Genomic DNA, 25267 nt, shown 5'->3' on the forward strand with positions numbered 1-25267 from the left:
GTCTTGCCTTCTTGCTTTTCCTTGGACTGGTCCCTGTGGTATGTTATCTGCAGGTGCAGTTTTGGGGTGAGTGGGGGTGGGAGGGGAGCTAGCAGCCGTCTGTCCTGGTTGCTGGGGGTCAGGGCTGTCAGTCTATGGGGTCGGGGAGGAAGAGCCAGACCCAGTCCTGGTGGAGGACTGGGGGCCTGGTAAGAGCACAACAGGCCCAGGCTGAGTCTGGAAGAGGGACTGGTTTCTAGAAGCATCTGGAGACAAGCCCAGGATAGGACAAGGAGGCCGGTGGTCACCATGGGAGGTGCCTGCCTGCCACCTCTCGCTCTAATCCCGCTTCTCATCTCCACCTTTCTCTGACTGACTCTCAGTGCCACGGTCTCTCCTGGTCCGCCTGTCTGTCTACAGGGCCTATGGGGCGAGGGGCAGCCGTACAAAAGTCTCAACCGTAGACTTTTGTTATATTCAATGAAAACATATGGATGCTCGTATTTTGGAGTTAACCACGTTTTAGGATTTTCCCCTTTTTTCATCTATTGGGACCCTCGCAAAATGGAACCGGCCTCCTTTTGCGAAGTCTTGTCTGCCCCTCAGGTCTCTGGCCGTGGTTGGGGTGTGTTCAGAAGATTTCACGCCCCACCGCCCCACCGGCCGGGCTGCGCTGCCCGCTGGGGCCAGCAGGGGCGCCCGCGGTCAGGCCGGAGGGGGCGGGATGGAGGCGGGGCCACGAGGCCGGCTGGGCCAATAAAGGCGGCTGCACGCCGCTGCGGCTAACTCCGCCCTTTGGGCGCCTGTGACCTTCGCTTCTGGAGTCTCTGCTGGCCCGTGGCTCTCTTGCCCGGACCCGCGCCCACGATGCTGGCGCTGCGCTGCGGCCGCCGTCTGCTCGGTCCCCTCTCCGGCCCGCGCTCCGCGCACCTGCGCCTACCCGCGGCCCGCGCTTGCAGCAGCGGCTCCCGAGACCCGTCCTCTTCCTCCCGGAACCCGCTCGTGTACCTGGACGTGGGCGCCGACGGGCAGCCGCTCGGCCGCGTGGTGCTGGAGGTGAGACCACCGGACAGGACCGTGCTGGACTGGGCGTGGGGGACGGTCGCGGAAGAGCTCTGGACCCCGGGCCGGCGCTGTGCCTGGCTCGCTGAGTGACCTTGCTTCGTGCTCCTGGGCTCTGGGCCTCAGTTTCCCCATCTCTAAGGAGGGGCATCAGATTGGTCTCTCCAGGCCTCCCCTCAGAACTTTGGACTAGTGGAGGCGGGAGGGAGGCCCCTGTGGAGGAGAAAGCTCAAGGTCAGATCGTAGGCTAGGAGGGCCCGCCCCGTTGGCCGGGGTCGGGAGGGGCTCCGAGACTTAACGGGGCGGGATCCTAGGCCCGGAGCTTCGAGATGGGTTTCGGGGGCCTCCGGGGTCCGGGCGGCGGGCCCGGCTGGGCGCTCACACTGTGGCCCTTGCAGAAGGCGGAGCGGGCCCCAGCCCCGCCCTCGCCATTGGGCTCTCGGCGTAGCAAAGGTGGTTGCGGGCCGCCTCCTCTCCCAGCAGGGCGGCTGGCCCGGCCTTGGGCTCCAGCCACCAGAGCAGGCATAGAGCTCCTGGAGTCGGGGTAGTGTGCTCGGAGCTCATCGCCACAACTCCATCCCCAGCCACCCTTCCGAGGTGACACTCTGCGTCTGCCCTGGCTCTTTGGGCCTTTTTGAAAAACAGAGCAAGAAACATACCTAGTAGTCCGGAAGGTAACAGAGGAGAAGCCTGGGTGTAGCCTTCAAGCCCATTTTGAACAAAGGGGCCTCAGTTAAGCCTCAGTTGACTCTTCTGGAAAATGGAGAAGACCTTTATTTTAAAGGTTCGGTGCCAGTGTGGCTCTTGCAGCTGGGAGGCGAGAGGCAGGCTTAGATGGGACTCCAGCCTCCCCTTTCCCCCACCCCTCCTGCCCCTCTCTGAGCCTCGGTTTCCCATCTGCCCGTTGAGGAGCTTGGACTGGCTCCTCCCCAGGGCCCTCTCTCCAGGCCTTGAGTCTCTGATGCTTTGGGCCCAGCTGAAGTGGCTCTGCCAGTTCTGCCCCTAGAAGTAGTCCGGGATGGTGTTGGCATCTCTTCTGACAAGTTAGGAAATCGAGGCCGCCTCCTCCCTGCCTGGAGTTCAGGAAGCAGATGGCAGAAACGATAGCTGCTTAGGTGGCCTCCCACGGAGGGCTGGGAGTGACAGGAATGTGCTTTCCCCCTCTCCTGGGCCGCTGTGCGGGTTGGGTTCCTCTTTCACCTGCCTCTGGACTGACCGTCTTGTCCCTCTTCTCTCCCCACAGCTGAAGGCAGATGTCGTCCCAAAGACGGCAGGTAAGTCAGGGCCCAGGGCCTTCTGAGTCCAGTCTGGATGGAAGGGAGAGGGGCAAGGCAAGGTGGGTGGGGTGGTGAGAGCAGTTGGGGCATGAGAACTGTGACTAGATGGGAGTTCCGTGTGTGGCTCAGCTGCCGAGTGCCCTGGGGCAGCCACGGGTCCTCTCTGAGCCTTAGGGTCGGCCCCGCCCACCTGTCCAGTAGCAGCCTCTGAATCAGGAGAAGATACACATACATGTCCTCTGGGACAACTTCCTCCCTCCTGGTGCCCGACGGGGCAGGCTGGTGGGTTCGCAGCCCTTGCCTGGACTCCCTGCCCCGCTGACCCGGTGCTGGAACAGCCAGGAGCATGTGTTCCTGCCACAGTGCTCGGACACTGAAGTCAGGGCGCCAGATGACTTGTCCCAGGTCACACAGCCAGCGCAGACCCAGGGGCGGGGGTCTTTCCATGTCCCGGTGGGGCGTAGGTCGAGAGGGCACCGGCTGGAACAAGTTGTGGCCCCTGGGTTGAGGCCTGGCCCTGCTGACCTGCCTCTTCCTTCAACCCTCAGAGAACTTCAGAGCCCTGTGCACTGGGGAGAAGGGCTTCGGCTACAAAGGCTCCACCTTTCACAGAGTGATTCCGTCCTTCATGTGCCAGGTAGCGGGGGCGTCTCCCTGCCTTGGGCTCCTCTTCTCTAAGTGGGAGTAGTGACGGGGACGCCTCGGAGGATTCTCATGAGGAGTAACCAGTGTGCATGTGCCTGGAAAGTACTGAATGGAGGGCAGCTGCGGTCACTCGCTCGGCCTGTCCTCTTACTCCGAGAGGCCGGAGCTTTTCCTGGCTGCCACAGAGCCTTCCCTGCCCCAGGAGTTAAGCAACAGGGCAGGCGGCCGGACGGGCCCTGCCTGGCGGGGTCGGGAGAGTGAAGCAGTGGAGGGAGAGCAGGCATCGGAGTGTGGATGTGCTCAGGGTTAGATCTGAAGGCTTTGGAGGACCAGCACATTCAGACAGTCTCTGCCCATGGCCCACAGTGTGTCCCACGGAGCACTTGGCATGGGAGATAAGGCTAGAGAGGAGGAGGAGGGAGGAGACGGGGCACAGACAAGAACACACAGGTCTGGACTTGGAGCCTCTCTCCAGAGAAGGGCATCTTTCCCGGTTAAATGAGTCTGTTCTTTAGTCATATGTTCTGCCTCTTTTCAAAAGCATTAGTTTTGCTGTGTCAGATGTTTTGCAGGTAGGCGTTGAAAGCAAGAACTTCCCCCAGGGCCAGGACGGGGCCAGGACCCGAGCTATGCTGGGGGTTGTCCTGTGTGAGGTCAGACCCTGCTAAGACAGGGGCTAGTGTCTGAGGCCAGCAAAACCTAGAGGCAGGGGCATGGATGTCATGACCTCTTTGAAGTCCTTTCAGCCTGGAATTCTCCTCCCCCCTTCCCTCCACCCCGACCTGGTGGCTGTCATCACATCGTGGTGAGTGGCAGTGGGTTGAATGTGACAAATTCAGGGAGGGGTGAGGGCTGTGGCTGTGAGACAGGCCTGGCCCCGCCCCGTGGCTCTCAGCTGCGGCGGCTCCTGGCTCTGCCCGAGGCTGTGGATGAAGCAGGAGCTGAAGTGGGTGTCCCAGCCGGGCTAGGGTCTTCCTCGAACCACAGCAGGCAAGGGCAGAGCCTCCAAAGCTGGAGGGCTCTCGGAGGCATGGGATGGTAGCACCGGGACGCCCAGGCCAGGGTTTGGAATCGTCCCTCTCTGGGGACACATTGGCATTTGGGGATGCTTCAGCCGGGCAGGTCAGGTCACCCGTGTCACCTGAGGATCCCACCTCAGGAAAACAGCAACGTGACCATGGCCGGGGGCTGGGGCTCTGCTGCAGCTGGCAGCCCCTGGGCTCTTCTGGCCCTGGCTCCCATGGAAGCCTCAGGCGAGCTGTGAGGAATGACGCCAGCCCTGGCAGGGCTCTGTCCTGGGCCTGGTGAAGGGGAGATGCTGGGACAGGGAGGGGGACTCAGTGTGGGGCACTGGCTCTGCTGGCTGCTGCCGCTTCCCACAGACCACACTTGGGAATGAGGGTTCCTGGTTTTCTCCCTATTTACCCTCCAAGAGTTGTGGGTAGAAAATTCTAGGTCACTAAGAAGCATCTCAGAATGGCCGAGATGTTTTTAAGGATGATTTAAAAACTCGCTCAGACAAAAATGAATCATTCGGAAACCAGGGTAGTTATTGTGGCAGAAAATACCTAAGCTTTATCTTATTGTTGCTTATTTTCCTTAGTATTGTATTAGTCCTTCTATCGTTGGATGTTTTTTGACCTCTTTGCCTGAGGGCTTCCGGCTGGGTGGGCCCTGGGTGGGCTGGGGGCTGCGTCCTAGCGCTGGAGTAGCACCCCTCTGCCAGCTCTGGTGGCGACGTCTCAGCCGATGCTCTGTGCTCGCAGGCCGGGGACTTCACCAACCACAACGGCACAGGGGGGAGGTCCATCTACGGGAGCCGCTTTCCTGACGAGAACTTCAAACTGAAGCACAAGGGGCCAGGTGAGTGCAGGTCGCCAGTCCCGGGGCCATGTGCCCCGAGCTATGACCCTGCCTCTGCCATCCCAGCAGGCCTGGAGGCTGCAGCCTGATTGCCCCATATGATTGCTCCATATCTGACGTTGCTCCTTCCTTCCTTCGATGCTCTGGGTGGGCTTGTTGGGTTTTCCTAGAGCTTTTTCATTCTGAGCTCTCAGTTTCAAAACCGAACCTTCCTTTGAGAACCTGGGGGAGAGAGCCTTTAAGCAAAACCCCAGCGTTGTGTCAGACCCAAGGCGCGACATGGGAAAGTCTAGAGTTCAGGGCTGGGGGTCCCGCTCCAGCTCTACCACTGAGAGCTTCCACGAGGCCCTTTTCTCTCGTGGCGGCAGAGGCGGACAGGCCCTGGGGAGCTGCGTCCTCTGGGCCCTGGTTCCCTCTTCTGAGCCCCAGGATCTTCTGGCTCAAGCATCTTTGATGTGGTTTTCCCCATCTGCTCATCTGAGTGACTCCCGTGTGAGATGCCTCCTGGGGGCAGCCTGGTCATCCTGCTTGTGTTTGCAGGTGTCCTGTCCATGGCAAATGCAGGCCCCAACACTAACGGCTCCCAGTTCTTCATTTGCACCATAAAGACAGACTGGTGAGTTGCTTGCTCCTGGCTCCAGGCCCTCTGGGAAGATGGGGTGGCCTTGCAGCTGGAGGGGAAAGCTAGTTTGAGGCTGGACTCTGCTGTGGGACAGTAGCCCTCACCCAGGCTGTGTGTCTGTATGAGAGAAGGAGAAGGTTTGTGAAAGGATTGAGGGAGAATTTGGGTTATTCTTGTAACTGTCTTTATTAAGCTTCCCATTGTTACTGTCAGCTGGAGTTTTCTCAGTGTGTTCTGTGCACATGTGCGTGCGCGCACACACACACACACACACACACACACACACACAGAAAAGGATTCTTTTACCAAATATATTTGTGAAATGCTGCGGAACATACTAGGCCTCAAGATGGCCCGTGGCAGAAACCTGTTTTCTTGGTTTAACCCGCTATTTCCCTGGCTTACTTGACCTTGGAATGCACCTTGGAAAATGCTGCAGGAGACGTTTGGATATCACACCGGACTTCTCATCAGGCATTAGCATGGGCCTGCAAATAGCTACCAGCCCCTTAGAGCCCTCTTTCCCAATGCCCTTGTAATTTAGGGATGTTTACCAGGTAAATTTTCCACTACCTAGTAAGTTTCTCTGCCCAAAGTCCCCTGTGTCCTAGCCCTGAGGCATCTCAGGGAGGTGAGGGGACAGCAGCTGGCCTGGAGCTAAGACTAAATAAAGCCCATTTCCAAGGACTTTAGGGAGACCTGGGTAGTGGGGGTTACTAGTGGTCTCTACCCTCCGAGCCAGAGGGCCGTGGATGTCAGGGTGGGCAGGTTGGTGCTGGCTCTGCCTGCCCTCCTTCCGTGGAGCCCCGGGTGGATCCTGAGGTGTAACCAGTTTTGGCCTTGCTGGCCCTGCCTTTTAGATTCTTGGGACTGTCTCGGATTGAGAGCTGCTTGGGACTCGCATCGGTTCACCACACGTACTATCTTGGCTCTCACCTCAGAATTCATGACTGTTAAGATAGTTCCATTTACACAGACCTCTTATTTCTTCAGAGTAGTTCGATATCCCTTTATCTCCCCGTGCAGAATGAGAATAATTCGCTTTTTGTAGGTGAGGTTCCCAGGATTCAGGTGAAGTGGCCTGGGATTAGGTCACACAGCAGGCGAGGCAGAACGTAGCCTGGGAGGGAGCCGTCCTCTGATGCGTTCTGGGGGGCTCAGCAAGGCTCGATACCCAAGCTGTGAGAGGTGGGGCCAGCTTTTCAGTGTGGGTTCCTTTCAGAACTGCTCTTTTTGGTAAGTAGTCCCGTGACCAAGGGGCTGTGACCCTGGGCGACACTGCACCACCCTCGCTTCTGCTTACCTGGCTCACCTCTCCTCGCAGGCTGGATGGCAAACATGTTGTGTTTGGCCATGTCAAAGAGGGCATGGATGTCGTGAAGAAAATAGAATCTCTCGGCTCCAAGAGTGGGAAGACATCCAAGAAGATTGTCATCACGGACTGTGGCCAGGTGAGCTAACCCGCCACGGCCAGGGCTCTAGGCCAGTGGCAGCCGCAGGCAACAGGGAGTTGACTCACCCAGGCGGCCGCCTCGGGCTCCCAGCGCAGGGGCCCCTTGGAGTTGCCTGTGCTCCCTCCACCTTCTCTGTGCTTCCGGAAGGCCTCTCAGGAATGTCAGACCTCACAGGACCCACTGGGCTGCTTCCCCAGTGCCTGATCTCCCCCAGCGCCCTGTTTCTGGACACGCATCACGGACACTGTGTCCCTGCTCCTCGTCTGGCGTCTCCCGTGATCGCCCGGCCCAAGTTCACCTGTGCCTTGGACGTTGAGGGTGGTGGTGGGTTAGCTCTGAAGGCAGTGTCTGCCTTTCCTTTGGCCAAGGGGGAAAGCCGGTTGCTGTAAAGGGCTGTAATAGCTGTTTAATGTCGTCTTCCTAATCGGAATAATTTAGCAAGACTCCCTGGAGCTGGAGCTGTGGCACTAACTACTCCAGGCTGTGGTGTGACCTGACATTGGTGGCACAGGCCACGAGCTTGGCCTTTGGAGCACAGTCTGGGCGTTTGTGAAGGTGCCGCGGCTGAGACCTTTTATCCCAGTCACTGTGAATCCCATTGGTTTGCTGTTCTTGTGTTTGGGGAGAGTCCATGGGGGTAGAATCAGCTGAACCTGGGGACAGACCCACTGCGAGCTGTGCCTAGTCAATGTGAATTCCCCAGTTGAAAACAGAAATGACTTGTAAGTGCCGTGTGGTCTGGAAGGAAGTCAGTGTGTCTTCCCTGGTGGGCTTTGATTTCTTCTGTGTGTCTTATAAATTATATCTACTGATTATATACACAGTATACTTCTGGAACATTTCTTTGTGTTGAGCTCAAATGTGAAAATAAATCCTGTTTTCTATGAAAGACTGGGGTCCGTGCTTTAGGAAGCAGTGTCTGTAACAAGTATTTGGAGCTGACGTTTATCGTTACCACTGTCACTCAGTGCTCCACGGAGGGCCTTTCCGTGGACTCTCAATCCCCCCAGCAACCTATGAGGATGTTCTCATCATCCTGCTTAACGGACAAGGAAATGGACTCAGACAAACTGTCTTAGCGTTCACAGCCCATCAGAGCCCTGGTGCCGCCTCTGGGTGACGGAGCCTCAGTTTTGCTCAGCTGTATAATGGGGCAACAGTGCCCACCTCACAGGGTGATAAGGGTCAGACGTGATCTGTGTAAAGTGCACAGCACGGGCCCTGGCACATGGTCTTAATAAGGCTCTGGAGTGATGAGGACAATATTTCCTGTGTGTCTGGGTCTTAGAGGAGGAGAAGCTGTGATTATCTCGGGCTAGACGTGGACTTTACTACCCTCGATGTGCCATTTAAATTTGGAGTTAAGTTACAGGTGTTTCTGAATTCACAGGGAGAGCAGATTGGGGGGTGGGAGGAGGGCTAAAAATTTCCTTAAACAGCCAAAGGAGGCACAGTCCGGATACCAGAAGAATCACAGTGTAATTAGCATTGCCTCACATTGGAGTTCCCTGAGTCTGATGATGTGTGGTCACAGGTCCTGGAAGGCATTCTGAGGTCACAGTGGCTGGACTTGGGTCATCTGGAATATGGGGTCACATATTATGTGAGGTCACAGATAGATGTAGTCACTCCGGGGTCATGGCTGGAGTTGGGTCATTGGAGTCATGGAGAGTTTCCATGAAGTCAGTTCAGCTACAGGGGTTGGGAACTCAGCCGGCCTAACAGTTTTCAAACCATTCTCAAGAGCCTTGGAGGTCCTCAGGCAAGGGCCCCTGAACCCCCTTGGAATCATCAATACCCTCTGTTTTCTAAAAGGGATTTCGTTTGAAGAATGGGATCCTAGGCCAAATAATAATGGGTTGTGGCTCGACCCTTCCAACCAGCATTTTACAGACGGGTAAACTGAGGCCCCGCGAGGGGACATGGTTGCCCAAGGTGACCCCGTGAGTCAGTTGGCAGAGCAGGGGCTAGAACCCCGGACCTGCCAGTCCAGAGGGTTTTCTGTTGGAGGCCTTTCGGGATGCACAGACCCCTTTGTCCTCAGATCACACGCAGTCAGAGCTCTTCTGATTTCTGAGGTCAAAGCCGTGATTTGGGTCCCAGTGGAGTTTCCTCTTGACCTCTGGGGACTCTAGGCAGTGGTGCTGTTGACAAGAGTGAGGGTCAGCTCCTTGAGGTGTGGCCCACTGGCCCCCTGGTGACTTCTGAGGGGTCTCGGGGTCACAGAACATGTGGGGCATGTGTTTAGTTCACAGAGCATTTCCTTTCCAATGAGGAGGAAGCACGTGTGCGTGCGTGTGTGTGTGTGCGTGTGCATGTGTGTGTGTGCGTATGTGTGCGTGCACGCGTGTGTCCGTCCGTGCAGAGGAGTCTAGTGTGGGCTAGCGGAAGAAAGAATGCAGGAATTTCTTAAAAACAGTTTCCTGAAGGTGGGGCTGTTCCCTGCAGTTCTCTTCCCAGAACTCTTGCACAAGGGCCTGAGACTGGTCTTACTACATAAAGCGGGAGCCTGTGTAATATACAGATAGGATATTGACTTCTTGCTGGTACACGGTGCCTAATGCATGAAGGAAGCAGTGAGTCATACATGTGCTCTCACGGATGGAATCATATGTGACGCCATGTAAATTCACCATGTGTTTAAATATCTGAAATAGCATTTTTATGAGACAACACATGATAGCTTTTCAAAATGACTTCACTGAGGTATAATTTACATACAATAAAATTCACACATTTTAAGTGTGCAGATCAATCATTTGACAAATTCGTACACTGAGTAACCACCACCAAATTAAGTTACAGAACATTTCCATCTCTCCAGAAAGACACCTCTGCGCCTGTTCTATCGCTGAAGATTAATTTTGCCTGTTCTAGAACTTTGTGTAAACGGAATCCTACAAGATTTACTTTTTGTGTCTGACTTCTTTCATGTACCATGTATGAAGACGTGGGAGAATTTAACACGCTTCTGGGCTTTATAGAATGTTGCTCCATGATGAGGAATGTCAGTAAATGTTTCCAAGGTCTGCTAAGGCCTAAAGCAGTGCTTCTCCTAGGAATCATGGGGTGCTGGGAAAGCATGCAGATTCCTAGGCCGCAGCTGAGCCCTGTTGAATACCAGTCTCTGAGGGTGGGATCTAGGAATCTGAATTTCCAAATAATAATAATTCAACTAAAGTTTAAGAATTTGAGTGTAGGCCAGAAGGGGCAAGATTGAAAAGGGAGACCACCAGACCACTCGAGTCATTGTCGACGCGCGGAAACATCTGTTGCTGGATGCTCCGCTGCTCGTAAAAGTTGCTTCACTTGAGGAGTCTGGGTGGTGGGTGGGGCACCCTGTGCAGCCCAGGCTTCGTGGGGGCTGGTGGGAAGCTGTGCTCTTCCATAACTGCTTCCCAAAGCCTCAGCCGGTGGAGAGGCCTTTCAGGGGGGGAGTTCCCATAGTGTAGCCCTCGGTTCTTCATTTCTCATCAGGAGGAGGGTCTGGCTTTGGTGGGCCCAGACTGGAGAACATTTCTCAATGAATAGCTTCTGGAGGCCGCGAGTCAGATCCATGTCCAAGGTCCACTGGAACAGGGCGGATAGAGAAGGTCTTGGTTCCATGCTGTGTTCTGCTGGTTGCATATATCTGTGAATATACTAAAAAAACATTGAATTATATACTTTAAGTGGGTGAGTTGTATGACACGTGAACAATATCTCAATAAATCTGCTTAAGAATATGTGTTAGTAAATTCTCAGAATTCTGTGGGTGTGTAAGCTGTTTTTCTGGAGTCCTGTCCCTTGGGAAAATGCTGAGATTTGACCCCGTTGTGGAAGTGGTTTGGTGGGTCTTGGGCATTGCCTTTCAAAGCACCTGTCCCAGCTGAAGTTACCACAGTGTTTTTAGACAAAGAAGTCTGTTCTTCTCAGAAACAGAAGGGCAAGCTACTTGCACAGGCAAGGGAGGCATGGAGTGACTGGAGGATTCAAGTTGTTCGTTTCATTTGGACCCAAACAGATGTCTCCATTACGAATTTCAGGATCCCACTCTTTCCCACTGATGCCCTTTCACACGAAAAACTTAGTGAGACTGTGAATTCAAATGTTATTGTAATTCAGCAAGCTACACAATTAAATTTTTGTTTGATTTTAAGTGATTATCAGTCTAGGGTCTACAAGAAGTGAGAGATGTTTTAGAGGTGTCACGGAAGCTTTCTGGTTCTCAGACCTTAACGTAAGCTGAGAATTAAAAGACATGAGTTTGTTTTCGTCTTTTGGTAAACAGTCAAGCATGCTCAAAATAATTGACCCCACACTGTTGTCCTTCTGGCCATCGATACTGCCGTAACTGTCAAGTGTACAGCCACCTGGCCTCCCAAGGCACATGCTTCTCTCGTCACTTAACCACAGGTGACAGCATGATTAATTGTGATGTCACTGCATGCCAAAAATTACCATCATCCCACTTCCAATTGGCAGGTAGTTCAGCCCTGCCTTCAAGCCCAAGGGCACAGCCAAACAAATCTCGAAATCCCATCTTTGTGGGGTTATCTCCTAGGACCACTGCCTGTGTCAGTTCTTTATTGATCAGGGTCCAGACAGGATACAGAAACAACAGAGTAATTCTAACAGGGAAAGTTTATTATCAAAAATGATTAACCGGGGCTTCCCTGGTGGCGCAGTGGTTGAGAATCCACCTGCCAATGCAGGGGACGTGGGTTCGAGCCCTGGTCCGGGAGGATCCCACATGGTGCGGAGCAACTGGGTCTGTGTGCCACAACCACTGAGCCCGCGTGCCACAGCTGCTGAGGCCCGCGCACCTGGAGCTGGTGCTCCGCAACAGGAGAGGCCACCGTGGTGAGAGGCCCACGCACTGCAGTGAGGAGTGGCCCCCGCTCGCCGCAAATGGAGAAAGCCCGTGCACAACAAAGACCCAACGCAGCCAAAAATAAATTAAAAAAAAAATTACTGACCATAACGTAGGTTAACCTACTAAAGGGAAACAAGAACTCTGAACAAAGTGTCTCTCCAGTGCCCTCTATTGATAAAGCTTAATATAATTCCAGGTGGTAAGAGAGAACTGTTACAGTATCACAAACAGGGCAACGAAGGGAGGATTTAGAGCTAAGAGACGGACTCATAAGTGGTGGCATTGCTTTCTTAAACAATCTGACAAACTCTGCCATTCAATTAAATGTTTAGACCACGTATATTTAACTTAATTATCAATATAGTTAGATTGAAATTGACCACCTTGCTATTTATTTTCTCTTTATCCCATATGGTTTTTGTTCCCTTCTCACCTTCTTTTGGATAGAGTTTTTTCCTCCCAAATGATTTCATTCTACCTCCAGTACTGACTTATTAGATTTAATTCTTCATTTTATATTTTTAGTGGTTTCTCTAAGATTTACAATATATAGTTTAACTTATCACAGATTACCTGAAAATAGTATTGTACCACTTTACATATAGTGTAAGAATTGCTGGGTTAAATGCCAACTTCACGTTTACCGTTTTGAGGAACATCAAACTGTTTTCCAAAGTGGCTACAAAATTTTAGCTTCTCACCAGCAATGTATAATCATTACAATTTCTCCATGGCCTCACCAGCACTTGTTATTACCTAACCTTTTTTTTTTTTTCCTTTTCTTTTGGCCACACTGTGTAGCATGCGGGATCTTAGTTCACCGACCAGGGATTGAACCTGTGCCCTCTGCAATGGAAGGGTGAGGTCTTAACCACCAGACTGCCAGGAAGCCCATATCTATCTTTTCTTTTTTTTTTGGCGGTACGCGGGCCTCTCTCTGTTGTAGCCTCTCCCATTGCGGAGCACAGGCTCTGGACGCGCAGGCTTAGCACCCATGGCTCACGGGCCCGGCCGCTCCGCAGCATGTGGGATCTTCCCGGATTGGGGCACGACCCCGTGTCCCCTGCATCGGCAGGCGGACTCTCAACCACTGTGCCACCAGGGAAGCCCCCCAAAAGGATTGATTTTTAAAAACAAGAATGCCCGTACTCTTCAATAGGGAATGGATAAATACATTACCTAACAAAGGAGTACAATCAGCTGTTAGTCCAATGAAACAGATTTCTGTGCTAACAGGGAAAGATGATGATGAGAACAAAGCAGGTTACAGAATGGCATGTCAAGTATAATCCTGTTAGGTTAGTGTGTGTGTGTGTACATTAAACACAAATATATTTGTACAAACAAAAGATTAGGGAAGGATATGGCCAAACTCTGGATAGTGGTGTCTCTGGAAGAGGTTCGGCTACTGAGAATTTTCACATCCTACTTCCTATTTTTGTGTTGTTTCCATTTCACATGCGTTATTTTTATAATCAAGAAAGGAAAACCCAGATATTACCACTTGACAGTTTTACTCAAGTAAAGGTGCATGAGGCCTGGATACCACTGTGTTGGGGAGATCAGGATTCATTTCAGGTTTGGGAACAACAACAACAAAAAATTCCCCTTTTGTCCCCTATGCAGGCTTGCCGCCGGCAGGAAGTCGCAGTTCTCAGATTTAGCCACCAGAGGGCAGCAGGGGACCAGCCGATTCCTGCGAGAGGAAAGCTGGGGGATTTTGAGTTGGCAAGGATGTCGGAGGAGAGAGGTCTGGGCCAAACTGTTTGAAGCAGTCTGCACCGTGGGGCGGGGCTGGGTCAGGTTCCCAGGGAGAGGAGGACCAGTTATATGCTAGGCAAAGGTCCCTTGCTGCAGCACAAGAGGGAAACTCAGGCAGAAACCTAGTCAGAGCTAAGCTAACATGATGTGGGTGCGTGGAGAGGGAGGGGGAAAGGCCTACAGGCCAAGGACCAGACAGATCAAAGGCCCTTCCTGGGGGCAAGGCGCAGGCTCCTCATCTCCTGCCACCTGGTTGGGATGAAGTTTCCAGAATGCATGGCTCAAGGGCCTGATAAGTAGGAGGCAGAGGCAGAGAGAGAGAGAGAATCATGGTGGGGGGAGGGGGAGGCCGCAGGAGCTGGGGGCAGCGTTTCAGAGGCAGCACAGGCCCAGGGGACTGGCACCCCTCCATGAACAGTGCAGTAGCTAAAAGTTCTTAAGCATGTCCCAGGTGTTTAATCGTGACAGTGACCCTCAGGTGGTGGGCAGGCAATACCATTCCCATTGTACAAGGGAGGAACCCGGAGCTCAAGGGGGGGAGGCGACTTTCTCAGCTCAGGATGACCACTGATAAGTAGTGAAGCTGCCGTTCAGTGTCCAGTCCATCTGACCCCAGAGCCCTTGCCAGGATGAGAGTGGGGAGGCCGAGATGGAGGTCGTGGAACGAGGCAGGACTTGGACCCCAAATTGCCCCACAGGCTACAGAAGCTGGGTGTGGAGGGGCGGTGGAGGCTGAGCCCTGACCTCCAGGAGTGACCAGAGAGGGAGGGGGGATGTTGAGCGGGTGGTAGAGGAGGATGCTGTTCAGCTCCCAGGGTGGAGGGCTCGGGTGGGAGAAAGACCCCCTTCCTTTCCTGGACCAAGAGGGAGGATGTGGAAGGGGGACAGGCCTGAATACAGGGCTCCAGCGGGGGAGGGCCGAGCGCCAGGGAGAGAAGGCACAGGTACGCGGCCTGGCTCGCCCTGGAGGCAGTGGAGGTAGGAGCTGGGCTCCCCCTGCAACTGGGAAAGGGACCCCCTGGGAAGTTTTCAAGGATAGAGGTAGAAGGGGGCTGGGGGCTGTGTTGGGGGGCTTGGCTTGAGTTCCAGCTTCTGCACAAGCCCGCGGTAACCACCATGGAGCCTGCACTAGGTTGGTTATTGGCTCTGGGCTACCATAGGAAGGCTGGCGGGTTCGGCTGGGCAGGTGTGAGGGGCCCAGGGAATTGGGGGCTGAGGGCAGGACAGCCCCGCCAGCCGGCTGTCTTGGGTGGTTCGCACAGCTGCCAGGGGCAGGGACTAGGCCCTGGACCTGACACTGGGGGGTGAGGGGTGGGAAGTGGCACTGGGAGGGGGCACAGGGAGGGGCTCTGCTTCTCTAGCTGTATGATCTTGGACAAGTCACTCAAACTCTCTGAACCTCGGCTTCCATCTCTGTGAAATGGTACTCATCCCAGCACCCAGCTCACAGGGTCGTGGTGAAGATCAAGAATGATGATGCATGTAGATCACAGAGCACAGCAGCTGGTGCACTGGACGTTGGCCATTTATTCCACATTTAACCCTGTGGTGCACCAGGCCACACGGGCACTGCAGACGCACGGACGGTGGGGGGCTGGGAGTGTGCGGGGTCGGGTCTGCAGGCGCCCTCCGCTACCTTGCCCCCGTGCACCTCCCTGGCCCGGCTCCCTTGAGCTCGTCTCCTGCCCGGGAGCGGAACACACACAAGTAGAAAGTGTCTCCTCTCTCAACACCATGTGGGAGGCGGGCCAGGGAGCCTCTGGGGTGGCGTTTGGATGCCTGACCTTGTGCAGAGCCAGGGTCCAGCTGTTTGAGGGCAGACAGGGGCCTGACTCCCCACCCAGGCCCCGAGGAGACGCCCCTAGTGCCTTGCTGAAGGCCTGAGAGCGCTGGTGGGAATCCACTTGGAGTCTCTGGTAGGGATCAGATAAAGCACAGAGCGTGGAGATGGGAGGGTGCAGTGGAGGACCTGTCCGCCAGTCTGGGGCATTAGGGCCTTCCCTGGACCTCAGTTTCCCCACCCGCCATATCGGTCTCTGCCCTGGCTCCTGCCAGGATTGTTAGGAGCATACACATAAGGCCAGGGGAACAGGAGAGACTTGGGCCTGTGGCCAGGGCCCAGGGCAGAAGCCCGATGGCAGCGGGAGCCGGGGAGAGGAGAAGCAGCCAGCACAGGGCCTCCGCTGCAGCCCGACGTCCACTGCAGCCTGCGGTGTGTCCCAATTGCTCCAGCTCACAGGTAAGGACACATTCCAAGAAGGTGGTGGCGCTAGGAGCCTTGTCTGGGCCCCACGAGGAGCCCTTGAGTCCCCAGGGGTTTTGGTGCTGAGGTGGGAGAGGGAGTGGTTGAACCCACATGCCTCCTCCCGCCCCCCCGCCCCCAGATCTGAGGCACTGTCCAGTCTCCCCTCCCCGTGCCTGGTTCCTTACACCAAGGCCTTCACGGGCTGGAGCTGCCTGTCCCCCCAGACCACCCCCACCCCTGGGGCCCTCACTCCTTGCCCCACCTTTGCAACTGGGGGCATAGCACGCTGCCTGGGGCCGAGCCCCAGCTCTGCCTCTGAACCACACACGGCACTGGGAGGTAAGAACTCAGGGTTCAAATCCTGTTCCTCCCACTGGGTGACCTCAAGTGAGCCCCCGCCTCTGGAGGCCTCAAATGTGGGGTTAGGGTGGCAGAGGACACCAGCTTCGAGGAGGGCAGGCAGGGGTGGACCCAGAGTTGGGCCCTCCCCTCTGGGTCCCCCGACACCCCTTTCCGCTGTGGACTCCGCTCTCTCTGCTCTCAGCCACCGCCGGCTGCCCCTGGACATGGACATTAGGTCCAACCGGAAATCCTTCCTGTCCAGGGGAATTACTGGTCTCCACGGCTGCAGATGTCGAAATGCAGGCTGTGTTTGCCTTGGGTTTGTTTTCTTTCCACGGAAAACAAAACAAAACAAATACGGGTGCATGCACACGACACACAAGGGCAGAAAATCGAACATTAACCTTGACACCTCAGCCCTAGCACAGGGGGTACTCAGCCAGTGAGCAAGTGAACCATGTTCCTGGGTTGGCAGCCTGGCACCCCTTCGGACTCCCTGGGTGACCTCTGGCCAGAGCCACAGACAGTGGGAGCAAGAGATCCACAGCCCCTGGCCTGCCACCCGCCAGCCAGGTGCCAAGCTGTGTGCTGGGCCTTGTGTTCACTGGGTCGGCTTATCCGCACAGTATCCCTGTGGAAGCTGGCGCTCAGAGAGGCCAGGGACTCTGCCCAGGGTCGCCCAGCCAGGGGAGGCAGGGCTGATCTGGAAGCCGGCAGCGTGGGGCACAGGCCACTGAGACAGACGGGCTCCGTGTCCTCAGAGCTGTACCAGGAGCGCAGCCCTCCCTGGGCTGTGGGTGGAGAGGCCCTCGTGGCAGTGTTTATTCTCTCCCCCGCCCACTCTGCTGGGCTGGGTCCCCTCTCTGCTCACTGCTTGGCTGCCCTGACACCCACCTGCGCTCAGGCCAGCTCTGGCCCTGCCCGCCATTTCATGCGGCCTGAGGCCAGGCACCCGGAGGTGAGTCCTTCCTTTGTGCCAATAAGCAAGAAAGGGCTTGATGGCTTCCAGGACTCGCTGTGCACCCCAAAGAAGACAAGCGGTCCTGCTCCTGGAGTTGGGAGCCTCTGTTCCTGCCTGTTCGCCACCCTTCCCCCATCCATGATCCCTGATGCCGAGGACTTACCTTGTTTTCTCTGCTCCATCTCAGGGGCTGCATGGAGACATGGGTTGGTCCACAGACATGCAGTTTGGCTATTTAATAAACTAACTGCCAAAGTTTAAAGATTGGAGAATTTCACATAACAGCCTAGTCCCCCCCCCACTCCCCACCCCACCCCAGGTGGTGTGTTCTTAGATGGTAGCAACTGGCTGAAGCCGAGGATGGGATGTCCTCCAGTGAGCTGGACGCCCCCTGCCCACGGCCTCCTCCCGGCCATCACCATCCACCCCACAGGACCCTGACGACCATTCAAAGCCCGGTGTTTCTCAGCCGTGCACACTGGACTGATCAGGGACTTTAAGAACCTGAGGACACCCAGGCCGGTTTCTCAAGCGTCTCCGGGATGGACCAAGGCTCCCGTAGGCGATTCTGGTGAGCAGCCAGGTTGAGAACCGCAAGTGCGCGGATCCTGGGCCGCAGGGCTCCGTATGCAGGTGGCTCCTTCAGGCCTGCTTCGCCGTGGCTCCAGGCCCTGCGAGCCGTGACTTCCTGTCTGTGGCCCCGGTCAAGAGCCCCACCTTGAGACGGCCCAGACAGGTCCTTGCTCAGAAGAAGGGCCCTCTGTTCCTTCTCCTGGGGACTTTCCAGGAGGCCCTGGACACTTGAGCTTGCTCACTGTGGGATGCCCAGCGTCTGAGGCCCAAATCCCTGTCTTGGCAAGAGGGCCAAGTGGGAGCTGCAGCTGCGAGGCCTAGGGCTGCTGTCTCCGAGGAAGATTCACTCCTATATATGGTCACCAGCAGTCTCATCGCAGAGCTAACTGTGACCTAATGTGCCGACAATCTTGCCTAGTCTGGGGCCCCGCTTGGGGAGGGCCCTCGCCCCGGAGAGAGTGTCCGTTTGGGGACGGGGGCTGGGTGGAGGAAGGGCCAGGACAAGACATTCCAGACGCGGGAGAGCGGAAGGGCAGCCCCAAGCCGCCCCTACCCAGCTCAGCACCCCCGAATCTGTGAAAACGTTCAGCTCCCTAGCGATGCTCCGTGTAAACAAGGACACCCAGGAGCCTCTCCTGCTTTTAAAAGTTCTTTTAATACAGCATGAAAAGGCTATATTTCTATAGGTAGGCCGTATACAGATTCTCCAGGAATAAGGCACACAACGGAATGCCATCCCGAGGGCGGCCCTCGGGAGGGGTCGGGAGGCTTCTCCACGCACCCTCCGAGCTGGCCCACGGGTTCTGTTTGTCTTTTTAGCTGGACACACACGTATTAACAGATACAGACACGGACAGGGTCACCACACAGGAGTGGAGGAGGTCGAACGGTGAGGTTGGCAACAGAGAGCGATGAACTCCCCTGAAGGCCGGACGCCTCCCAAACTCCAGGGTTAGTTGTCACACTGGGCTACGATGTAGTGATGCTGGATTAAATATTCGTTTAGAGTAGATTCAAGTCCATTAGATGTTGGAGGGCAGGTGTAAGGGCTCTGGGTGACAAATCCAAGTTCAAAGAGCATAGGGCACCAAGGCATGGCTCAGATGGCAAAGCTCCAAAGGGGGCGGCTGGAGAAGTCCGCCTCCTGCTTCCTCTTCCATCCTTGGGCCCTGCTGACCGGGAGCCCTGGACCAGGCCAAGGAGACCATCTTTGGAGCTGGCCGACCGTGGTGGGGCTAGTAAGTCACACGCCCTCTCCTCCCCAGGCACACTCCTGCCCCCCACGAGTTTAATAACCATAATAACAAGATAATAATAAGAAGGTGCAAGAGAATGGATTATAATGCTGTGTTATCCTCAGCTGAAGAGGCTCGAAGGGCTCACCATTCCCTTTTCACTAAGTATCTAATAATAGCTTCCCTTAAAAAAAGGCAGTACTTTCCCAAATACACATATGTATAAATACAGGACAAGAACATATTAATAATAAGTCTATGCACTTGAATAATATGCTGGCTACTTAATACTGATATTTGTATCCAGGGATAACAACAGAGAATAACAATAATATGGCTTAAAGAATTGCAAAGTTTTTTTTCCTCATCAGAATTATGTACCAACTTCATATAATAATCTATGTAGACAATATTTCCTTCTTAATGTAATTCAGTTGCAGACTTTTTACAGACCAAAGCATAGTAAAAAATCAACCCCCCCAAAAAAACCAACAGGAAAAAGAGAATAGTTCTCACCATAAATATTTTCTTGCAGCTCAACCAGAAGGTTTGCAAAAAATACTTCCAGAAATCTTCATTTGATATTCTATTGCCCTCCTGAAAGCTCTGAAGTTTTGAAAATGCCTCTCTTTTTGTTTACTTTAATCTCAAAAATCAGGCAATCATATTTTTCTTTTCTTTTTCTTTTTTTTAAAAAAGCCCTCAAATATATACAGACAAAAATCACTGTGAAGATTTTTCGGGAGAAGGTAACAAATTCAGTGTTGTGAGAAAAATTGGAAACCATGCAGAAATTTTAACATCCATGAATTTTCGTTTCAAAATACACACATAGTATTTTTTCTTTAAAAAAAAAAAGGAATTCTGTGTCAAGTATAACTCAAAATAAATACAAATTCACAAGTAGAACTATTGAATACTTCTTATGGGGTAAACACCGTTCTCTCCCAACTGGATCGCTAGATCTACTAACTGCAAGCGATTGTCCCTTTGAACATACTAAAACCACACAATTTCTTGTCTCCTGGGTGCCCAGGCCCTCTGAGCACTTGATTCTCACAGCACCAGCCTGGACAGCAGTGGCTTTCGCTGAGCACACAGAGCTCCCAAATTCAGCCAAACAGTGCGGGAGGGGGCGGTGTGGAAGGGCTGCCTCATAGAGAGGGCCCAGCCCCTGCGGTGGCCAGCTCTGCACAGATGGCGGGGGCTGCCAGCTGGACAAACCCACTGCAAAGGTCACTTTGGGGTGATATCCCTTCTCCTCTTGGCCTGTGGAAGGCCCTGGCCTCCAGGGGTCTGGAGCCTGGGTTCTTTCGAAGGTGTGGGCTTCCCCCATGACTGCAGCCCAGGTACCTGAGGCCAAGGTCCCCCTGTGGAGCCAGGTCCCTGGAAGGGTCGAGACCTGGTCCTTGCAGCAGAGACCAGCACACTGCCCACCACTGCGAATGTTCTCGTTAGCAGGGCACTAGGATGACTGACAGTAACAGCTTCTCCTTGGGGACAGAGAGCCCTGGAACAGGGTGACTCTGGCTCACCTTGACACCCTGGAGCAGGCAGGGAGCAGCTGGGAGGGATTCCTCAGTGGGCGGTGAGCGTGTTCACAGTCAGGGGCAGGCCGCTACAGGGCTCAGGCTGGAGCAAATACACCCTTCTTAAATGCTCAGAGGGCATGGCCCCCCCCACCCCCCTGCCCAAATCTACGCTGCAGCCCTCTGGCTGCAAACGCACTCACTCCGTCTCTTCGACTCACTCCCTGGACCCCTGATTAACACTTTGCTGTAACTCCTCAGTTGTACAAAGCATTTTCATTTGAAAACAAAAGGCAATTGGACACGGGTTGGGTGTCCTTGAGCCGTGGTAAACACTGAATTTCAGGCCCATTTCGTGGTCTGATTTTTTTTTTCCACAGAGGCATAATGTTGGGGCAAAATCAAGTGACCCAGCTCTGACAGCCGGTTCCCCTGGGAGAAAGGAAGGGTGATACGACAATAAAAATAGGACTTCTCACTGGGGAGGGAGCAAAGAGGAAGGCGATCCCCCCACTAGCCAGGACAACGTCGCCCTGACCAGTGTGAACGCCAAGAGGCCTCCCCCCACCTCGGGAGGTAGGAATCATTATCCCCACTTTGCAAACGAGAGGTTCTGTAGCTTGTCTTGGGGTGGAGGTAATTACCCCCTCCTTCACGTTTGCAGGGTAGGGGACAGCAGGCAGGGCTGGGCCTGCAGGGGCGACAGGGGAGGACGGGAGCCCTCCGCATGACTTCTTAAGTGACCGACTGACGGGTGATACTGGGGGCACGGGACCTGGGGATACTGTCCAAATAAAGCTTTCTGCTCCAGGAGATGGCACACAGCCAGGCTGAATCCCAGAACATCAGAACAGAAACGGGCCTCTCGGCTCTCCGCTGTCACTCTCTCACTTAACTAGTAGCGAAGCAGAGAGATGAGAATCCTTCCCAGGCTCCACAGTGTGTCGGTGGTGAGGCCAGCATTAAAACCGGGGTCTTTGATCTGCCTGGCCTGTGTCCTTCCTGCCAGAGTGGCTTCCCTGCTGGGTCCTGTAGCCTCCATCAGGGGGTGGCCCCCTAGCGTGGGTGGGAGGGGAGGGAGAGGGGAAGGGAATGGGGCTGACAAAATCCTAGCAAGTGGGGGTAGTAGGTGCTGGGAGAGGGGGGAGGCATTGCCTGATGTGCCCTAGGTCACACCTTGGAACACTGTCCAACAAACACTCAGTGCCTCCCCATGCCTGACCTCTGGGTCTACGGTGGGGGGCAGGGTGCGGCGCCCAGGTGCAATGCCAGTGATGGCAGAGGCGGTCAGGTTTGGGGCTCAAAGTGGCAGGGGGCAGAGATGCCCGCTCCCCAGCAGCTGCGAGAACAGGTGTCAGCTTGCCATGAGTGCTGACTTAGACAGAAAATTAGGGCTTTCTAAGAGTGGCTTTTCACACGGGGCAAACTGGAAGGTTCTGGGTGGGAAAAGGCGGCCTGGCCGGTCTTGGGGAGACAGTCCCCTGCAGGCTCTGGGATTCACAGTAAATTTAGTGCACTCGTGGCCAATACAAGGCTGCTCACCCCAAAGGGAGTCTCAGAGGAGAGCCTGCGGGGACACCAAGGGCTCTGTGTGGTCTTGTGCGCTGACCTCTGCTTGCCCTATTCCCTCCACACAGACCCAGGGCCCCCCGTAGAGAGTCGCAGAGACCCAGCCTTCTGGGGGCGCAGCTACGTCAGTAACACTGTTTGTCAACATACATGAGCCAAGAGCCCACCCCCTAGACCTGTAAGCCTGCGAGGACGCCCCCGCGCACACAGGGGACGCGCAGGGGGGTGGCGTCTTCTCTGGCTGGCAGGAGGGCGGCGGGGCCCAGCAGGCGGCCGGGTCATTGCACGCGCCGGCAGTAGTAGCCCAGCACCTTGCACTTCTCGCACAGGTGCTGGGGGTGCTCCTTGCTCTGGTCGGACACGTCCAGGCCATCGGGCTTCTCCAGGGGTCTCTGCAGAGAGGAAGGAGGAAGCGGGCCCAAGGGTGGGGAGGAGGGGGCGGAAAGAAAGAAATACCAGAGGAGCAGTGAGAGTGAGGCAGGTGCGGAGAGGGGCAGAGAGTGCTCGAGACAGACAGGAGGAGGGAGACAGACAGGGAGGGCCCAGAGAGAGAGCGCAGGCGTCTGTAATCAGAGGTTGTTTCCCAAAGCTCCCAGGACCCTTCCTGCTTCTTGCTTGCTGCAGGCGACCCGAGTGTCCTGAGTCCTGCATCCTGGGAGGCATAGGCTGAGGCCTCGGGCTGGGGTCAGTGCTTTGGGAGGAGGTCTTGCACACAGAGCCCCAGGTCTACATGCCTCTTTGCCCCCCAGCTCCACCCCCACCAGTACTCTCTGGGCAGCCACCACCTGAAGCTCACGAATGCCCGAGACAGAGGCAGCACAGCGGGGCACAGACATTATCCAGACGAAGAAACTGAGGCCCAGCGCAAGGGAGACCCAAGCCGCATCTCCTGATTCCCAGCATCCACTGCTTCTTCCCAGGCCACTTGTCGCCACCACACCTGCTCCTGCAGCCTCAAGACTCAAGGGGAGTTTAACCTGGACGGGGTCACAGTGTTTCAGGCTTCGGGTAAGCGAGCCCTTAGCTCTGTGACGTCAGCAGCCAGTGTTCTGATGCATCCCACATCCCAGGGCCTGGCACAGTGCCTGCCTCGTTAGTGGAGTGGCTAGGTGTTTCTGAACAGGGAAACTGAGGTCCAGAGAAGGGAGGTGACTTGCCAGACCTCTGAGGCTACTCACTCAGAGTGTGGCCTCAGAGAGCCTCGGTTTCCACACCTGTAAAGTGGGCCATTGTTGCAGCTCGTTTACAGGGCGGAGTCAGATGTCTAGATGCTTGTAAACTGGCGTTTGGCACATACAAGCACGTTTCTGTTACACAGGGGGCTTCCCTGCTCCCTCTGTACCTCGCATCCTGGCTCTCAAAAGTGAGCTTGTTTCTCTGGAAAATGTACGGAGGTTATTAGGCACACCTCCCGAGGCAGACGGTTTCTTGGCTGGCAGCCGTAGCCCCAGCCCAGAACTCCTACCTGTAGCAGGGTCCTCTGCATGGACTCGGGGGAACTCAAAGGAAGCTGATCAGGGCCAGCTGGGAGCCACTTGCCGAGGACAGGGGGCAGGAACTGCAGGCTGGTGTGGGCCAAGGGAGCCTTGGTGCCAGTGACCAGGACCCAGAATGGTCCTGGAGGGGAGCTGAGTGTGAGCGCTACCCCCTGGACAGGCTGCAAACTGCTCAAAAGTAGCGCACCAACTTTTCTGCCTGATTATGCAGTGCCTGGCCTGAAGCTGACGCTCAGAGCAGAGAATGGACGAGTCAGAGGGCTCTAGAAAGCGAGTGTATGGACTGTGGGTGGGCAGGGTTCTGATCCAGGGTCGTAAAGCCCATCCCTGTGCTTCCAGGTCTAAAGCCACACTGGGAAGACATGGAAATAGGGCAGGAGCCTTGGCTTCATCTCAGTAAGCTTTCAATGACTGGCTTTCCTAGCCAGGGGAAAGGAGAAAGAGTTTGGCTTCATGTCAAACCTGGACTCAAACTACCTATGAGCTGTGCGACCTTGGGCAAGCCACCTGACCTCTCTGATCCTCCACTTCTTCATCTGTAAAAGGAGATGTCAGTAACACTTTTCTCACGAGACTGTTTTTACAACTCAAGGGAGATCACAAATAGAAAGTGCGTAGCACATAAAAGTTATTAATGTTGTTTATTATTATTACTGATAGGAGGGGAATACCAGCTGGTAGAAGGCCACTGAAAGTTGAAGCCACAATTCCAAGCTGAAAGACCTGGGAAGGTCACATCCCCTCCCTGCCCTCCAGACATCTTGATACACACCTACAGTATCCCAGGGCATGGCCTACACACCCCAGCGCCGGAGAGCTCCCTGGCGGCTGAGCTCACCGGCTCAGCCCATTGCCTGCACTTCACGATCTTGGGCTGAAGTCTGGGTCCCTGTACGCCCATCCCAGTGATCCCAGCCACACAGGGGCCATGCAGACTCTCTGCTGGTCCCCATAGGTCCGATGTGAGCAGCTCTGAAGTCTTCCCTCCCCCAGACCAAACCCAGCCTGATGTCCAGCTCCCCTCCCGGACTCTTCATGCTGGCCCGAGCCCCTCCCTGAACCCGTCTTCCAAGTGGGGCCGGAGAGACCAGAGCAGGCAGGCCTGACACCACCCTTGCTCCCTGTGGCTTACACCTTGCAAAGCACCACCACATAAATCACACAACCTAACGTCCTGTGAGGGGCATCTTATCATCCTCATATATTACAGATGAGGAAACCGAGGCTCCAAGACATCAAAGGCCCTGCCAGAGGCCTGCAGCTTTACCTACCTGCCAAGGGCTATTGGGAGAGAACTTTCTCCTTTAGAACCTTAACTTGCCCTTCTGTAACTTGGGCTGGGGGGGTTTAATAACATTTGCTGTACGTGTGATAGGGAGAGAAGTAAATGAGATGACTGCCTTAAGGTAGTTTCTAACCATAAAAAGCTCTGTAAGACTCTATAACTGCTGTGTGACCTCTTGCAAGTCACTTGACCTCTCAGGGCCTCAATTTTTCTCCTCTACACAATAGGCTAATAAGGGTACCTACCTGATAGGGCTGTTGTGAAGAGTAAATAAGTTAATATATGCCAAGGTTTTAGAACAGTGCCTGGTACATAAAGAGCAGTGTTGATCAGTATTAATATCATGTATTATTGCTATTATTATTATGTAGAGGGAGCAAGCTGGGAACAGGGGAATCAGCTGAGTCCCTGTGGAAATGCACTTGCAACATCCTGGCCATCCCCGCTCCTTGGCCATGACCCTGTCAGCGCCCCTTCCCTCCACGGGTCCTGGCTCAGCCCTGCCCAGGCACTG

The 25267-nt window shown here is 54.9% G+C and overlaps 2 protein-coding genes across 5 annotated transcripts in view; one reads left to right on the plus strand and one right to left on the minus strand.

Annotated features, from left to right (window-relative positions):
- The first annotated feature begins 746 nt into the window (after positions 1-746).
- Positions 747-25063, plus strand: PPIF (peptidylprolyl isomerase F). 4 transcript variants are annotated; one of them, XM_060126861.1, is made up of 8 exons: positions 747-1035; positions 2285-2315; positions 2867-2955; positions 4730-4826; positions 5367-5442; positions 6773-6899; positions 13384-13507; positions 22722-25063. In XM_060126861.1, exons 1-8 carry the CDS (start codon positions 847-849, stop codon positions 22826-22828), a joined length of 840 nt encoding a protein of 279 aa, XP_059982844.1. In that variant the 5' UTR covers positions 747-846; the 3' UTR covers positions 22829-25063. The 4 variants fall into 4 exon arrangements, 3 of the variants coding, with proteins under 3 accessions (XP_059982844.1, XP_059982846.1, XP_059982845.1); XR_009536197.1 differs by lacking the exon at positions 13384-13507 and having other exon boundaries at positions 748-1035; positions 22722-22980; positions 24129-25051; XM_060126863.1 differs by lacking the exon at positions 13384-13507 and having other exon boundaries at positions 748-1035; positions 22722-25062.
- ZCCHC24 (zinc finger CCHC-type containing 24) overlaps positions 18276-25267 on the minus strand; it is a 60428-nt gene continuing 53436 nt past the window's right edge. The window contains exon 4 of the mRNA XM_060126864.1: positions 18276-22364. Coding sequence (XP_059982847.1) covers positions 22251-22364 — 114 coding nt within the window. The 3' untranslated portion in view covers positions 18276-22250. The remainder of the gene's footprint in view (positions 22365-25267) is intronic.

This window comes from Lagenorhynchus albirostris, chromosome 16 (genome assembly GCF_949774975.1).
Source record: "Lagenorhynchus albirostris chromosome 16, mLagAlb1.1, whole genome shotgun sequence".
NCBI classification, from domain to species: Eukaryota; Metazoa; Chordata; class Mammalia; order Artiodactyla; family Delphinidae; genus Lagenorhynchus; species Lagenorhynchus albirostris.

Coding starts and splice junctions, on each gene's coding strand:
- PPIF (XM_060126861.1), top strand. CDS start 847: ATGCTGGCGCTGCGCTGCGGCCGCCGTCTGCTCGGTCCCCTCTCCGGC. Junction 2,956..4,729: donor TTCCGTCCTTCATGTGCCAG/GTAGCGGGGGCG, acceptor CTGTGCTCGCAG/GCCGGGGACTTCACCAACCA. Junction 4,827..5,366: donor ACTGAAGCACAAGGGGCCAG/GTGAGTGCAGGT, acceptor TTGTGTTTGCAG/GTGTCCTGTCCATGGCAAAT.